The following is a 17,500-nucleotide window of genomic DNA, read 5'->3' on the forward strand; positions in this document are numbered from 1 at the left end:
GTTTTTGTAGCTCATCACTCCCCACGCCATCCGGGTGCAGACCCCGCCACGGCACATTCCTGGAGTCGTTGAAGTCACCCTGTCCTACAAGTCTAAGCAGTTCTGTAAAGGTGCTCCTGGGCGGTTTGTCTACACTGGTGAGTTCATGCTTCTGACTTTGGTGGCCAGGTTGGGGGGGGGGGGCTCCTTCCAGTGCAGTCTGCACAGGTGGGGTCCCCAGGCAGACAGGCCAAGCCCCCTTGGCCCCGAGGGTTGGGTCAGTGGGGTGCAGGGTTTCCACATTCTCGCCTGAGTTGGCGATGCCAAGGACAGGTGCAGCCCCCACAGGCCGTGAGCTCAGGGGTCCGTCCCCGCATCTGTGGCCCTCTGCCTTCGGGCCTCGGCATGAGGCGGCCGGCTTGTCAACAAGTCAGCCCCGGCCTCCCCGGGCAGCTGCCCATGTGCCTGGCCCATGCGCTCGCCGCGTGGCTGCCCACAGTGCCGCCGCTCACTTGCACACGCAGGGACTCAGAGATGACACACCAGCACGTGCCCGAGGCCACACGTGCTGTCATGGACGGGCCCGCTGGTGAAGCCAGGTGTCTGTCCGGGCCCTCTGCTGTTTCTAAGAGAGGACCCGTTTTCTGTGAGGGCCTCAAACGTGAGTCACCAAAAAGGGTCACCTCTTAAATGGCATGTTTGTTACCCTACCCCAGGGGGTCCTACATGAGGCTCTGCCCACGTGGACACTCAGTTAACACGATCCGTCCCAGGTGGCTGTTGGGAAACACCATTGATAAACTCAAAGCATCTTGGCATTTGGGTCTCCAGTGTGAGCCAGCTGCGAAAGCTCTGGAGAAGCGTTCGTACGGATGGGCAGGCCCTGCTACACCCCACGTGGGGGATGGGGATGGGTGCTTGTTCTTTCCTGTGTGGCCTCAATGTGTTTGCGTGGTGAGGGGGGCAGGCAGGGGACGTCCATGCCGGGAGCCTGGGCTGGGGTCCCACGCTGTCACCAGTGACTACGGGAGGTCCTGGAGCGGGTCTGGCCTCCCGCGGGGATGCGGGCATCTCCGTCCATCAGGCCGGTGGCTGTGGGGCTGCAGCCGCGCCTTCCGCATAGGAGTCTGAGGAGGGAAGGGGGTTACTCCCCCACTGCCCCCTGTAGGAAGCGTTGAGTGGGTAGAAAACGGCACAGTGTGAATTCCTCCACACCACTTCCCACAGGCCCGGCGTCCGCTCTGGGGACGGCTGGATGCGGGTCCTCTCGGAAAGCCACGGCTATTGTCCCCAGAGGCAGCCCGACCGGCAGCAGCCTGTCTGCCGGCGGCACCTGGGGTCCTCGGCGGGGGCAGTTTCCTCCTCTGTCTTCCCCAAACCCTGTACCCGGCCAAGTGGTCAAGGTTGGGGGAGGAGTGCCCATACTGCGGTCCGCTTTCTCCTGTGGGGCCAGTACACGCTCCCAGAGCCCAGAACTGTGCAGGAACCAAGGGAAGTCCCTATAGCGATAGAGCTCTGGGTGGCCGTCCCTGGGTCTGTCCTGCAGTCCAGATGCTCTTGGCTTCCTGGCAAAACCCAGACATTGAGAAGGGCAGCGCTTCTAGTTTGCGAGGCCCCCAGTGTGTCCCATGCATACGGGAGTTCTGAAACGTGGGCATCTAGTGAGCCCCAATACGACTCCGACAAGCGAGCCCTGTGGGGCCGGTGCAGTATGGGGCCAGTGTCTGCGAGGAGTGGCCAGAGTCCCATCCTGTGCCCGCTGGGGCCTCCAGCACCTGCTGTGGGCCCAGCCTTGTGTGTGAGCTGTTGTCGTGCCCCTGCAGCCTCTCCACACCCCACGCAGTGCTTCCTGTTGGGGGTACGACACCCCCGTGGGCCTCTGGCTAGTGAGCTGCGCCCTGGGAGCCCATGCTCTGCCCAGTGTGGGCCTGAGGACCTGGACTCTGGGCCTCCTGACCCCACTGCATCCTACCCACTCCTCGGCTCCCCCCGTGGGTTTTGTGGGAGTCGGGGAGAACTGAGGGATGTATCTGCCTCGGGGGGGGCGTGTGGTGTGTGGTACCTTTTATGACAGGGTAACGGCCACCGGGGTCCCCAGTCCTTCCAAGGAGGAGACGTTTGCTCTCCGCTCGTGAGCCACATGATGTGTGGGCTCCTGTGTCTGCCACAGGACCTAGCGTTCCTGGTTGGTTTAGGGCACCACAGTGAGCGTGGCTGAAAGTGGCCAGACGGACAGCCCTGCCTGCGGATGGCCGCAGGGGCCGGGCTGAGCTTTGGCAACAAGCGCAGGAGGGACTGAGTGCGGGAGGGCTGGTGTCACGTGAGCAGGGCCTGGCGTTCGGGGTCAAGGCTGGCTGGGTGTCGGGGCGGCTCTCTGTGCGGGACGCCAGCACCCCGGGGGCTCCCCTCCTTCCCGCTTGGGGTGAGGGCCTGCTGAGCCCGTCAGCCCAAAGCTGGCTTCTGTTTTTGCTGTGGACATCATGGGCACCCCAAGACTGGGCTTCTGGGGACACCGGTCCGGGGCCCCTGCTGCCCAAGGCGTTGGGGATTTCCTCTGTCACGAGTTCTTCCACAAATGGGCGTTTCAATGAAGCCATTCAGTGAGCTCAGCCTTTCCTAGCGGGAGGCTGATTTACTGCCTCCCCCCACACCCCAATCATTAACGGGAATATACATTTCAAACGCTGTGTAAGGGATATGGGGCCCGTACACTCTCAGGGAGCAGAGGAAAGGTGGGGTCATAACCTGTCTGACCTGGAAGCTTCTGTCTGATTTGCATTGCCCTGAAATTGACGGGGACAATGAGGCAATCACGGGGAATTGCGCTGCCCCCGCTGAAAACTGAGCCAGCTCTTCTGGACGTCAGGACCCCGCGCGGGCAGCCCCTTCAGGGAGGGCGCTGTCCCCTGGGCATCTGGCTCCCATCAGCCCCGGAGGCTGCCGGGACACCCTTCCAGGGAACCTTCCCCGGGCAAGCGAGGAGGCCAGGCCTGGGATAATGGACCTGTGCGCAGAGGAGGGGCCCTGCCCGCCTGCCAGAGGCAAAAGGCCTAAATGATCTGTTTACAGTGATCTGAGAAACACCAGATTTTTCAGAACCAGACCCGATTAGTCAACCCAGAGTGGGTGCGGGCGCTCTCTGCTGCCCCCGCCCTGGGAAGGGGAGGTCGGCCAAGCCAGTCCATCCAGACCCTTCTGCTGCTGCTTTCAACTACTATAAAGGCACAATTACCTTGGGAGGCAGTGGCAGTTCACTTGATTAGCACGGCGAATTAAAAGAATGCGTCACAAACGACATGTCCGGCTCTTCCATACTAGTCCTTTGTATTCCCAGAGTGCCTCACCCCTGTCGTAAGAAGGTCAAAAATTAGAGAGAGAGAACAATTTTCAAGCGGCTAGCACTTAGGAGCAGAATTAACAATCACTCTGTATGTAATTGCCAGTTAATAGTAAATTGCCTTTTAGACTGTAAAATGCGATATAAACGGGTGGGCACCTAAAATTAAATTAATGAGATATTTGCTGCATTTAAAGTGAATAGTGCAAATTAATAACTGAGTGCAATGCTTGTTTTAATATTTGTCTAAGAGTGTATCGTTTGCTTGTTTGATAATAATTAAAAGAGCCCTGGCAAGTCATCCTGCTTGAGAAACTCACGGTAAAGGGCAAACCGGACAGGTTCACGTGTACAACTTCACCAGGAGAAACACATCAAACTGTTAAGAGCAATGAAAGAAATTATTTTTTAATTAGAATATAGGCATCGCCGTGTTACTCGATTAAGACAAATTGGAAACGGTGTGCTTCTAATTGGAATTCTGTGAGAATGAGAACAAGTTAGCAGACGCGTTTCCAGGTGGGAGGCGTCCCTGCACCAGTGTGGGCATCACTGTTTCCTCCCAGTGTCCACACGGCAGAAGGCTCTCCTGTCCCGCTGAAGGGCCGGGGGCTGGTTGGCGGTGGCTGGCCTTCCAGCATCATTCCGCAGGATCCCGGTGTGCAGCTGGGGTGGCGGGCGCTCCCCGCTGACCTCCTGCACCTGAACGCGTGGCTGGCCTCACCTGAGAGGTCTCTTCTGCATGTTTAAAGAAGTGCTCACGAAGCACCGGGAGTCCACATGTTGCCTGCCGATGGCCAAACCCCTCCTAACCAAGGCATCGGCAGTTGGCGTGTGCCACCGGGCCTCGACTCCGGGCGGCTGCTCCGCATTTCCTTGACGGGGACGTGAAAGCGATGGTTTTCTGCATGAAGACGTGTGTTCAGTTTCCGGCTCGTGACGTCATTACTCAGCCAGTAACGGCTAACAGTCTGTGTTTCTGTGCGTGTGCTTTCTTTTTTAAGTTAGAGGGTACCTTAAGTGGGCGACGTGTCGAAGTAGGGACGGTGCTGTCCTCAGGTGCTGTCCTGGCGCTGGCGGGGCGAGGGGTGTCTCCTCGCCAAGAGCCTCCGGTCACCTCTGGCAGGCTTCCCCCGTTCACCCTGCCTCCCGGCACCTCCTTGAAAGGCACTCACGTCTCTGAAGAGTTTTAAAGGTCTTTGGTGTGCATTCGGAGCTGGTTCGGCCAATGGCAGGGTGACACGCTGCACAGTCAGTAACGCCTTCGACACAGCCAGCACCCCCCGGCTGTCCCCCAGGCCGGCGCTCTGCGCACAGACTCCCTGTACCCGCAGCTCAAGTGCTTTCGAATCGAGCCGCACAGATCGTGCTATTTTTACGGTGCCCTAGTGCTCCTGCTTTCTAGACTTCCATGTGAGCCCCTGATTACTGGAGTTACAGATTTTTGACCACATATGTGGGTCTCGTGGAGAGACAAATACTGTAATTATGGGCCCTGGGGTTTGGGGAGGCTTCTGGCCTGTCGAGTGGCCTGCCCTGGCTGGTGGGGTCCTGTGCGTCTTGGCTGGTCCCCATCTGTTCCCCTCCGTGAGTGCCCCAGGTGGGTGTCACCGTTCCTCCTCAGCAGTCAGAGGGGACCCATGGGTGGCGGCGGCCGTGCTGGAACGGCCTTTGGCTTTCTGTGAGGAGCGGCACGTGGGGCTGTGTGTGCAGCTCGGGGCGTGTCCAGACCTGTCCAGAGCTGGAGGGCGGGGACAGCCGCCTCGCCCGACCTCTCCCAGCCCACCGGGGCATCCGTCCTTCCTTCAGCTGTTGGCGGGAGACGGCAGACCATTGCCCGTTGCCTGGGACAGGGTGCGCCCCGGGGTCGTTTGCAGGGCTCTTGGGGCCACAGGGGAAGGGAAGTGCCCCCCGGTGTCCTCGGCATGGTACAGCACGACCTGGGTTGCCAGCGGCTCGTGTGCCCGGCACGCCGGGTCGGCACAGGGAGTGTGCACACTGGGCCGCGTGCCCTCCGCGGGAGCGGCGCTGGGAGGTCTCCCGGGGTCAGGGCTGTCCCTTTCTCTCCTGTCTCGAAGGAGGCCGGGAGAATGAGACACACCGCTTGTGCTATTGCACAAGTAGACTATTTGTCCTAATCAGTGACACCCATTTACTAGAATTGCTTAAAATGAACTATACCTCATACAGAAATCGCACACTTAGAGACTTCCATTCATCATCTGAAAATTGAGGGCCAGTAAACTTTTCTGCTTCTCCAGTGGGATCATAGGCATGCATCAAAATGTTAAAAATGATTGGTGAGAGGGAGCTGTCACCCATTTATCAAGGAAAAGAACATTATTTGCTAATTTCCCAACCAGGCTGGTGACAGGGTGCTCCGTCTTTGGACCCACGGTGACCAGCATGGCCTTTTTGTTATTAGTACAAGTCAAGCGCTTTTGGGCAGTTGCTAACAAGACACATTTGTCTGTCATCGGAGGGGTTGTGGTGGTTTTCCGAGTGGCTGTGACCAAAGTCGGCTCCCGGCGCCCCGATTGGCTGCACTTTCCGGGGCCGCGCGAACCCGGGAGGGAAGCCGACTGATAAATCACAAAGTTTCCGTGTCAAGGTGAAGGTATTGACTCTCCAGCACCAAACCCGACAAAATGTCGCAGAGAGGAGACGGCCATTTATCTTCCCCAAAGGACAAAAGGGTCATCCGGGTTTCACTCAGTGATTGTCGAGACGTGGACGGGCGGAGGCGGCAGGCCTGGCCCCCTCCGCACGCCCGGCCCCCTGCACCGGCGGGGTCCCTGGTCCCGCTCCCCCGCCCGCCCAGGGGCCCCCGGGGAGGGGCCTTATGGGACCCGATGGAACCGTGAGCGGTGGTTTCATTCGAGTCTCTGGACAGCAAGGATGCTGGCCACACTTCTGGAAACAGCTCAGGAAGGACACCGGGGTGGGGACCACAGGGACCACCACGTAGAAGCACAACAAAGTGACCACAGTCCACCCGAGTGCAGAATAAAGCAGAGATAAGAGGTAAAATAAGATCACACAGGCCACGTTGGCGAAAACCCACGAGTTCAATGGGGAAGACCAAGGGCGTTGTCAGAGCAGACGGGTCAGCGGGAGCCAGACGCGGAGCAGTGCCGACCTTTTCACGCTCAAGAGATGGACTCGGTCACGCGGTGACCCAGGAGGCAGCAGAACACGTGCTACTGTTAATTTGTATTTTCCTTCTGGCTCACCACATTCGGGGCGCCATGGGCTTCCCCTACCTGGCCGGAGCGGCTGGACATCGGGCACGGGGCGGGGGGTGAGCGGGCTGGAGGCCGGCAGGGAGTGCCGGGCACGGGGACCGGGAGGCTGCCGCAGCTCAGGGCCTCCCTCGGCTTTAGCTGGGGGAAGGTCTGCAGACCCGTCCGTACACGCTTGATCCGCGTGGAGACTCGGATCCCAGAAGCTCAGCGTGAGACAAGGTACTTTTAAAAAATTATCATCCACATCAGTTGGGCCTTTTAAATTCATGGTAGAAAACCCAAACCGAGCAATTCCTTTTGCAGAATGGGTTTTCCAACAAAGTGGAAAGCTGTTAGTGACGCGGGCTGTTTGCTCTGCCCCTCCCCGCCAAAGCAGAAGTTCGCAGACGCTCCTGCTGAGCCTGTGGAATAACTTGGCTCCATAAGGGGCCTGAGGGCATGTGTGATGGCGCGTGTGCTCGAGGAAGGCTCACTGTGGACCGTGTTAAATTTGACATACAGAACCTGCCGTGGAGACCGCCGGCCACTGCAGACCGTGGTGAGCGTTGCTGTAAATCTTTGGAGAAAGTTCCTTTCAGGGGCAGCCTGGTGGTGGTGTGGCTCCTCTCTAGGCGGATGGCCCCCTTCCCTGTCCTCGTGAGGCGAGCCTTCCTGACATCTCCCACACACGGAGGTCCGACTGCCTGACCACGTGGGCCCCAGGGGCTGGGCCCTGTCCCCCTCTGAGAGCATCCAGGACCCTCGAGAACCCAGGTCAGGGCACCAAGGCAGTTGGATGTGGGGGATTCTGCTGGATTCCTTCTCCAACTTGTCATCCCTCATTTTCCCACGAGGAGGCCCTTGGCTGGATGCCCCTGGGCCCTCCCTGTCACAGCCCCATGGACAGTGGCCGGTGAGGGGAGGGGCTGGTGGCCTGCAACGTGCAACCCTCCTCCCCATTCTTGTGACTCTGGGCGCTGGCGCTGGTGGCAGCCAGAGGCTTCACTGCAAAAATCACTCCAGCTTTGGCGCTGGATACCAGCTCGTGCTTTTCCTAACGGACTCGTCCCCAGTCTGGAAACCTCCCAGGGGAGCTTCCAGGCGCCGTGGTGCTGGGCTGGCAGACACGCCTCCAGGCCAAGGGAGCCACTCCAGCACCTCTGTGGGAGCAGGACCTTCGCGACGGGGGTGGCGCCGATGGACACTTCGCCGCGAGCTTGGCGTCGGACCACTGGGTATTCCCCAGCTACAGCCTGTAAATGGCCGTGTGTGCTCGTCACCAGTGACCATGGAGGTCAATTCAGGGGTGACTCATTTAAACACCACGAAGGCAAGGGACACGTGCGTGAGGTGTGGGCCAGAGCACCACGCGGTTCCCTGCCCGTGGGGAGCTCCCGCCGACCTGTCGGCACAGCCTCCGCGACCGTGCCCCAGGTCACGTGGGCTTGGTCCGGCGCCGTGGTGGTGAACCCAGCCTGTCGCGCCCGAGCCCTGCACCCCACCCGTCCCCACGCACCCCTGCTCTTCACCGGCCAAGAACGCTGCCGCCGCCGCATCACTCCTGTCCTCTGCCCCTCTGCCCTCGGAAGATGGCCCCGCGGGAATGACAAGGAAGGTGAACGTGGCGGCCCGGGGTGTGACGTTGAAGCTTCCCGTCAGCGTGACCCGGCCTTGCGCTCGGTGTCCAGAAGCGTCCAGGGGTTCCCGGCGCCCGCCTGCGGCAGGTACTTGCTCCGGCACCGCAGGCGCTAGAGAGGAGGGAAGCAGCTGCTCTGAGAGGTGACGGGGCCGGGTGGCCCTGGGCAGGGGGACCCTCACCTGAGGAAGGAGCTGCGCCTTCTTCCTGGCAGCCTGACTCCGGCTCCGGGCGGCTCTCGGCGAACGGAGCTGCGTGTACGATCCCGGGGACTCCGAGGCTCATGGGCATGAACAGGACGTAGAGAAGTGAACTCCGGAAAGGTGCTGATTCTACGAGAGAAGGGACAGCGGAGGGACCGTGGGTCTTTCAGGCAGGAGACCTCCCAGCAGAGACGCTGTGGGGGAGGGGCCAGGTGCCCCCCCCCCTTCCCTGGGTGCAGGGAGTAGGGGTGAGGTTTTCCGGGCAGAGGGAAGAGCGCAGGCCAGGTGTGAGCTCAGACAGAGCAAATCTGGGGGAGCGCCCGAGCGGCCAGGGCCAGGGTGGCAGGGAGTCCCCGAGAGGCCACAGAGCGCTTCTGATCCCAGTACAGCGTGGCCTCTTGTGCGGACACAGGGCTGTCCTGCGTGAGCCCAGACCCAGAATCCCACATTCGAGGACCATGGCTGGGGGAGTCCAGGATTTACGTTCACCTCGGTGAGGTCTTTAAAGACTTTGCCTTAGAACATTCCTGTCCAGGAAAACCAGGATGTAGAGAGTCTGCGTGGAGACTGCAGAGGCGGTGGTGCGGGAAGCCACGTGCGGCTCCGAGTGCGAGGCTGGCCCTCCTCCCCGCGGTCCCCACACCGTCCCCACACCGTGGCTGCCGCTCTCGGGCACGGGCCTCTCTCCTTCTTGCCGACGCGGCAGCCCGTGTCCGGCCGGCGCGCTCGGAGCAGTTTCCCTCCGTGGGGTAGCCGGCGTGCGTGTTCTAAGCCCGATCAGCAATGCCCACTTCGTTTAAAATCCAGATGTCTGTGCAGCTGTGGTTCACAGAGTCCCGCCCACTGTCCGGTGCGTGGGCTGTAGCGCACTCACAAGCCTGTGCGACCGCTTTTGGTTCAGCACTTTCATCTCACCGGGAGAACCGCGCTTGCCCCAGCGATCGCTCCCGGCTCCTCCCGCCCTCCCCCTGCACCCGCGGCTCCCAGGCACCCCTTCCACCTCCCGCTGGGCACGCCGCCTGTTCCTGGCATCTCACGGGGACCCACGTCTTTCCCTCCGCGCCCTGTGTCGGAGGCCACATGCAGGGTCGCCTCAGGGCGTCGTTCCTGTGCGTGACTCAGTACCGTTCCTCTGTTCGGAGAGACCTCAGCGCGCCGACGCTGGGACCTCACGGGCGATGCTGCTGCCGCACGCTCAGAAACGAGTTTTTGAGTGGACGGGTGCAGCGTTCCATTCACTGTGGCTTCTCGGAGTCCAAAGTGGTGTGACCCTTGCGCGCGGGTCTCTCTCTTCAGGAAGCCCCACAGGCCCATGTCTCTGAGCAGCTCCGTGCACTCGTGTGGAGTGGGGCAGGGGCAGGGACACGGGGGATGGCCCCCGGGAGGAGGATGACCCCCGTGGGTGGGCGGGCGCGTGGGCCCTCGGGGTGCCCGGAAGCACGGGGCGGCGTCCTTCGGCCTTCGGCCGCGGGTGCCCCTCTGGCCCGGGAGGGGGTATCCCGCGGCAGCTCATTCTTCAGCTTCCGTCTGCACGGACATTTTACGCTGCTTTAAAGTGTGCAAATCCATTGCCAGGACGGTTCTCCACAGAGTGTTACGTTGCCTCTTTGGATTTTAAGACCCTTTCCTGGAAAAAGCCTCTCTAAGAGGGTTAGCAGCACCAGGACAGTGGAATTTTTCTTTTTTAAGGACAGGAGGACGGGTCATGGCGAGCCCTCGCGCGCAGGAGGCTTGCACCGCTGGCCTTGCACGCGCACAGGGCGCTCACATGCATCAGAACAGCCTTGGTGGGGGGAGGAGGGGCTCCCAGGACAGCACCCCTTCCCCACCCAGAGCCGCCACCGCGGGGACCCAGCTCCCGGCTCCCTGTCCCCAGGGACAGAAAGCCACCCGAGGAGTGAGAGCTGCGGATAGGCCATGGGACCTGGGTTTCCTCAGCCGCGGGCTGGGCTGGGTAGGTGCCGTTCCCACATGACTACAAAAGCTGGGATCCTGCGCATTCTTTGAGGGATGTAAACAGCATGGCTTGAGCGCAGTCCAGAAGTTGTCGGCACGGGTGTTATTTTGGGAACAAGGAAGAGGAGCTGTCCCCTTTTCTGCGTTCGGTGCCGCATCACAATGCCGCCGTCCGCTGCCAGGCGCCGGTGAATGGAGGCAGGTCCCTGTGCACAGGCCGGCTCGGGCTGTCGGCGTGAGTACCCGAACACGTTCCCCGCTCCAATGCGGAGGCGCCTGACTTACAATTAGAAGTCAAGTGTGGCACTTTTCCCATCCTTGGAGGTCTTGTTTCCAGGAAGTACCCTTCAGCTGCTGGGTCGGAGGGGCTGCTGGGGTAGCGGCTGTGCGAGCCGGAGGCTGACCCCGGGCCGGTCGGAGCTGCCCCTGCCGGCGGCGGGGATGCTGGGAAAGCCAGGTCATGCCGGGGAGGGCACCCCGGGGTAGGCTGCTGGGCGCCCACGACGGGTGACCCGGAGTCTTCCCATTTGCTCCCACCGTGGGGGCCGGGCTGGGGTCGGGGGTGGGTGGCTCTTGGGGCCAGCACCCTTGGTGAGTGAGGCCCGGCTGCCGTGGCCTTTGTGTTTCCCAGGCACGCCACAATGCCTGGCTCACCCTGCCGAGTTCTGTGATTGAAATTCATTGCCAAATTTATTGAGAAATTAATGAGAAAAGCTGCAAAGTATTGACTTTGAGAGGAAAACACAACTCATCTTGAATGAGGAGGAAAATGCAGCAATAATTTAGCCGGTATTGATCTGGCCCTGTCTGTGTATTGATCTTCATTTTACAATATTAATTTGCACCTGCAATCGGCTGCAAAGGGAACCGATTTCATTTCGTAGGCGCGTTAACGTGCGAAGCATTAGGTGTTCTTAAGAAGTGGGGGTATTACACGTCGCGTCGGGAAGGCAGATTTTTTTTTTTCTATTTTTGCTTGTTACTGAAATAGACTAAAAATTAATTTTTTTGTCGGACAAAATATGAAAGCGAAAACCCATCCGCACGGCGGCCGTCCTCTCTGCCGCACCGGCCGCCGTTCACCCGCACCGAGCCGTCGGCCGCCTGAAACTCCAGGCATCTCTCATCATCATCCCGGATCAGTTCAAAGTTCATGAAATTTCTATGAGCATTGATCTCGCCCCATTGATTTTTTTTGCAGCAGATCTTTGAAATTTTAATTTCCCGAGCATCTGAATTTCTTATAGATGAAATGCGCTTGGAGGAGACAGTTGATGATGAAGTGGAGAACTTAGCGTCATTTTAACGCCTAAAAAAGGGAGAGAAAACAGGCCTTTGCAGACCTGGCGTGACGTTTTGGAGTGAGGGCAGCGTGGGGGCAGGGGCCGGGGGGGCGCGAGGTGCTGGGGGGAGCTAAGTACCCAGTTTCGTCCTCAGCGGCCACACATTTTTAATGCAACTTTTTATACAGTCATTTTTGAAAGAAAAGCTATCTGGAGAAACAGCAGGACAGAGAAACATTCTTCACTGTGCGATCATTTCCTCACAGCAGTGTTTATCACCTGGTCAAGTTCACCTAGTTACTTATCAGTGGGACATTTAATAACCTCAAGGTGATATAATTGCTATTGGCATTTTCCCCCCTTGGATTCAGCTGGTTAATGTGTAAACTACTTGTCAGCAAATAGCACTTTGTCACTGAAATCACTAACACCCTCTAGAGGGATGTCTTTGTATTGAGCAATTTAATTTTACTTTATTTAATTTTTACACATTACAACCTGTGTTCATTCAGGCACACTGAAGGCTTGCAGTCTGTCGGGGCAGGGTCCGGGCGTCCTGGTAGTGAAACACACTCGATCTTACTTAACAATCCCTGTTGCCTTCCTCGAAGCGCGCTCTCGTCCCTCGGAAAAGGAACTGCAGATGTTCTTATTATGTAGTTATGCTGCTAATGTGAAAAACTGCCTCATTATGAGGATCTGTTTGTAGCGGGAACATGACTGCACCATGACAAATGCGAGATTGGGAAGTTACAGGAAGATGGTCATTATTGAAATGAAACTGGAACTCATTTAATAGCTCCAACCAGCAGCTGGAATGAAGCAAATGAATGTCTTCCTGTTTTTATTGTCGTGGGCAGGTTTTTCAGGCAGCAGGAACGTCTGTGCTAAACCTAAAACTTGCTCTACCTTTCTGAGCTTGCCGGGCTTCCGCTTAAACCATAGAGAGGCGACGCGGAAGCTGGCGCGTTTCCTACCTGCGAGTGTCCCCACCCCGGAGCGCGGAAAGCCCGCTGCTTTTAAAACCAGGAGCGTGGCTGGAAGAGCGCTTAGTCTGGGGCGCATGCTGGGCTGGTCCCCCGGTCTCCCCGGCCGGGCAGGGCAGGAGGTGGCCACCACAGGGGAGCTCTGCGACCCCGAAGCCTCCCTCCCTCCTGCTACAGCCCATCTCTGGGAGCAGGCAGGGTGCCGCCAGCCGAGGGGCAGGTACAAGACCCTGTGCCCTGGGCAGGCAGCCCACCACACCGCCACCATGGCCACCACCACCGAGGGGTGACCTTTGCTCATGACTGCCGTTCCCTGGAGCCCTCAGAGGCAGCTGTCCCACAGCCAAGCCCTCCCGCCCCGCCGCACATAGTAGCTGCTTAATAAATGTCAGGTAACGGTCTGTCCTGGAGCTGCTCTTTGTAGGAAAACACCACTGGCCCCAAATATCCATGTTCTCCAGGCTGCGGTTTTGCTGGCGTGTGATCAACTCCAAGGCCCTGGGCACGTCCCCTTGCTTAACTGAGCAGGATTATGCCCTCATAGACATGCTGTTTGAGCCTAATGAGATGATCATACACATTTTGGGGGGATTAGACATGAACACAGACCTCAGGGCAGGGCTGGATGGCTCCGTGAAGCCATCACAAGGAGCACTGGGCCGTGTAGGTCCCGGGCACGAAAAGGCCGCCGACTTGGACCGGTCGGCATGGTTCTGATCGCGCCGGGCTGGTCGGTCAGGGTCGTGGCGGCCGCAGATGTGGCCCAGGCCCGCTGCCCTCTGCCGCACTCTGCCGCCCTGTGTGCTCTGGCGGTCCTGACCTCAGCTCACATCACAGACGGTTAACATTTTCTCAGTTGCACTATGATGGATCCCCCAGTCTGTGGGCATGACTTAAACATTTAGGATGCTGCTTCTGTTAGGACTTTAATGCATGTAAAGTAACAAGATTAACGCTGGTACACTCAGATATATTTAAATACGCATCCGCCCCGCGCTGTAGGCTGCTGCGGCATGGAGGAGTCCCGGGCTGTCTGTGGCCATGTCGGGCTCCGTGTGTATGGCCCACGCTGGATGCTGGCCTGCGTAGGAGAGCCGGATATCTGGCTTCTACGGGCTGCCTGATTGCTTGCCCCATTTGGCATGGAATGTGATTCCTGGCTGTTCTAGCTTCTGATTCATTCAGGTTTTATTGCTGTGTAATTTTCTTATTCTAAAATAAAAGCTCTCCAACAAAAATTACTATGCATTAGGCCGCGGTAGCCTACTCAAATGGATATTAATACAGTTTATCTCTAAAAGGACGAATAATGTATTTGAAACAGATAAAAGGCCCTCCACTAAATGAGGAATGTTAATATCTTATGGCACGGTTAATAAAGAGATATTTCACAAGGGAGATTTGTTTTATGACTTTTGATACAACAGCCTTATAATCTGACACATCTTAAATGATATAATTTTGCGCACACATCCGTCTCTTTTATACGCAGCGGCCCATCGTAGCAAGATTTGAATTCGGAACAAATAATGGGCACTAATTACTTCCGGGGAGCGGGGAGGCGGCTTATTACGAAACTCACCGTCTCCGACGCAGACGCACAGACCCCCGCGCGGTACGTTGGAAGCTTAGAACAGGTTTTGAGGAATGTCTTGTTTTTTTCCCCTTTAGCAGAAAATAACATTTGTTTTTGTTGTGTTTAAGGCAGAGTTTAAATTAATTTAACCCAGTGACACATGTTCAGACACTAAGCAAGCTGCTACATTATTCCTCGGAATAAATTGCTCAGGAACCAAGTACATTAATTTACGGCTCTCCCGATGCTGACAGATGTGAGGGCGGCAGGAGGACCCACAAATATTAACATAAAACAAATTTGCTTTATTCTCCTTCATATTTCTTCCTCATCCCCGACTTGAGCTCACCCAAGGCTCCTTCTCTAATTATCCACGAGGTCAGTAAGCAAAATTGGGAAGAAGCCGGGAGATCAATACAAATTATTCCTGAGCAAACCAGTGCTGACAGTTTGAATTGCAGCATATGTTTACCCAAAATCAGGCAATTTATCTTAATATCAGCAAAGTAATGCAGTGCAGGTGAAAGGTCAGGCAATCTCTCCCCCTCATAATTACCCAGTTCTGAAACAGGAAAGTGGTATTGATTGGCCTGGCTCGGTGCTCTGTGACTGGACGTGCCGGAGCCTTGCCCTGGCTCGGCTGGGCCCTCGCCCGTCCACTCGGCGAGCCGATGGCTGCGGGGTGCACGCAGGGACCTGCGCTTTCTCCTCCACGCACGGCATTTGCCGGGGACGTCCACGCGGCTCCTGGGCCCGCCAGGTGCCGCACGCCGGGCTCCGGGGCAGCACGGCTCTCGGAAGGCCCCGCGGAGGGCGGCTGTTCTGAAGCCACCACGGGCTCTTGGAAGCCTCCGTGAACCACGAGCGTGGGCCACTCCTCCCGGCGTCAGAAGACCAGGGCCATTTTTTCTAATTCTTCCCCTGTTAAATTCCTCGGGTGTCCCGGAGCCGAGCCCAGCGGCCCGGGTGGGATTTCAGGCTGCCCCTGCGGTGCCCACCCCGCCCCAGCCCTTTGTGGGGCCCGGCCTGGCCTGGGGGTGGTGAGGGGGTGGTGGGGATCCGCCAGGGCCACAGCGGCAGGGCCTCTTCCAAGAGCGCCCGGTGGCGCGCCCAGCTTGCTCTTGGCGGCGCGAGTTGGGAGCATCTCGGGCCGCGGGGAGAGGTGAAAGGTCGCCTCGTACTCACACCGCTTCAGAGTCGTCGCGGTCCTAGAAGGAGAATGATCAGTTCTACGGAAACATCGGAAAATGTCTCTCCCAGAATGAGAGTGTATGGTTATTACAAGTCATAAAGCTTCTGAAAGCTTGCATTAAAGTGCCCATCACCTGTCAGGGCCATTTGCATGAAATCAATAGCGGCCGCTCATCTATCTTTTCTGATCACCTTTCATCAGGCCGATTCATTAAGTCAGACTGTCATGGCGATTAGCTGGGGGAGAGGAGAAACCCGGACACGTCCGAGATGCACAGTGGGCCCCCTTTTTGTTCCCTCATCAAGAAATGTGAGACTTTATCTAAGCCTTTTCGGGCCCAGTCTCTGGGTGAGGCCCATCGGCCCGGCGGCCGTGCTGCACTTTTGCCATGACACCCTTGTCCTGGCCGGGGCAGAGACATGACAAATTGTCCCCCAAGTCAACGCTGACAGCTTCTGATGATTAATGGTTTGATTATGAAGTGGTTTTACACATATAGAATTTACATCACAGAGAGTTAGGAATTTTGCCGTGTCACACACGCCGAGGCATTCTGAAGAGCTTTACTATTTGCAAAGAAAAAGGAGGGCAGAATCGCAGCCAAAGCCATGTCATGTAAAATCAATACGTCGGATCAATGCTTTATTAACAAGAAAATGTCTTACTTCACATTCCTGTGCGGACCTTTGTCTCCGGGATGTATGATAGAATGTCAGATCGCATTGTGGCCCTCAGCTCACGGGCGAGTTATCCAGCCGCGAGGCTTCCGGCCCTGCCGCGCCTGGGACCCGCCACGGGGGTTGACACGGGCACGCACGGAGAAGCGGTGACCAGTTGTTTCGGAGAGCGCTTCCAGAGAGCGCCTCTAACCTCGTTCCTCGAAACCGGCACCTTTGTGCTCCCCGCACGCTTGTGGACCTGCTGAGTCGGTGCTGTTAATCATCAAATTACGTGCTGACTAATGAGTGACGGCCCAGATTGGGGACTGCGCAATGAATAGATGGCGGCAGGTCCTATTAGTCTCCGAAAACCCCCTGATTTATGTCGTGCCACGCTCCGTGGCGTGACTCCGCGGAAAACGATATCTACATCAAGAAGTAATGTACTCTAATAAGTATTTTCATCTTAACTCACGTCCCCGGGCCTCCGGGCTCAGTTTTTGTTGGAGTCAGGCAGAGCCATAATAAAGCCCAATGGCTCCTTATAAAGCTTGTTAAACACAGAGTGTGCGGTCGGACGGAGTCCCGGCCGTGATTCATGCACTGTATACAAGGCGCGGGCCGCTGATTTATGGCCGCGCACAGTTCATAGTCAAAATTACAATTTGAGGGATAAAAAGATTAATTACTATTTGTGGCCGGCAATTCCGTGAGGCTGGTGGAATGATAGCGCTCTACATCAGTTTGTAGTCAGCCATTCACAGATTATTAAAGCTTTGCAAGAATAAGTGCTCCTCCTGCCTGGTTTGCGCTCAGGCAATATGCTAGACAGAAAAGGACCACAGGGATAAATCTGAACCTAGCAATAGCCAGACATATGTCATAATTGCCAGTTTCCCATAAATCCCTGGCCAGGGTGGAAAGCACCACATGATGTAGACAGTGATCATGACTGTGGTGATTGCTATATATGGCCCCGAGACTTGCAACTTTCTGCCTGCACGGCCATTCTTGCAATAGATCGAGTAACCCTTTGACTTTCTTCCCGTCTAATTATAGATTAGAAATAATCATTGCTTTTACGTGCAAAAGAGAGGGGGGAAATCCATTCCTTAAGACGGAGCGAGCGTTCGGGGGGTGGGGGGCGTGCTGGCCTCCGAGCGCGTCGGGAAAGGAGAGTCACACATTTATTTGTAAGCGTGCAATAAACGCGTAGTGGATGACATAAAAGTAATTAACCTGACCTACATTTCTGTGTCCTGTTACAGCCCTTAATGAACCAACCATAGATTACGGCTTTCAGAGGTTGCAGAAAGTGATCCCGAGACATCCGGGTGATCCCGAAAGGTTACCCAAGGTTAGTAAAAGAGCAAGTGGCGCCCTGCGCGGGTCCGCCACCGGGCCGGTTCCGGTTTGGGGGCAGCAGGTGCTCTGGGAAGGGGGGCTCCCAGGTGCCCTGGGCCCCGCCC

At 57.3% G+C, this 17,500-nt stretch overlaps 1 protein-coding gene across 11 annotated transcripts in view; it reads left to right on the forward strand.

The window, feature by feature from the left end:
- The window catches only part of EBF3 (EBF transcription factor 3), a 117,402-nt gene that overhangs the window by 87,168 nt on the left and 12,734 nt on the right, over positions 1 to 17,500 (forward strand). For all 11 annotated transcript variants that reach the window (XM_045068747.1, XM_045068739.1, XM_045068738.1 and 8 more), the window contains exons 10-11: positions 11 to 137; positions 17,300 to 17,388. In XM_045068747.1, coding sequence (XP_044924682.1) covers positions 11 to 137; positions 17,300 to 17,388 — 216 coding nt within the window. The remainder of the gene's footprint in view (positions 1 to 10; positions 138 to 17,299; positions 17,389 to 17,500) is intronic.

The sequence above is a fragment of the Mustela putorius genome, unplaced genomic scaffold (genome assembly GCF_011764305.1).
Source record: "Mustela putorius furo isolate JIRA1106 unplaced genomic scaffold, ASM1176430v1.1 tig00003909_pilon_pilon_pilon, whole genome shotgun sequence".
NCBI classification, from domain to species: domain Eukaryota; kingdom Metazoa; phylum Chordata; class Mammalia; order Carnivora; family Mustelidae; genus Mustela; species Mustela putorius.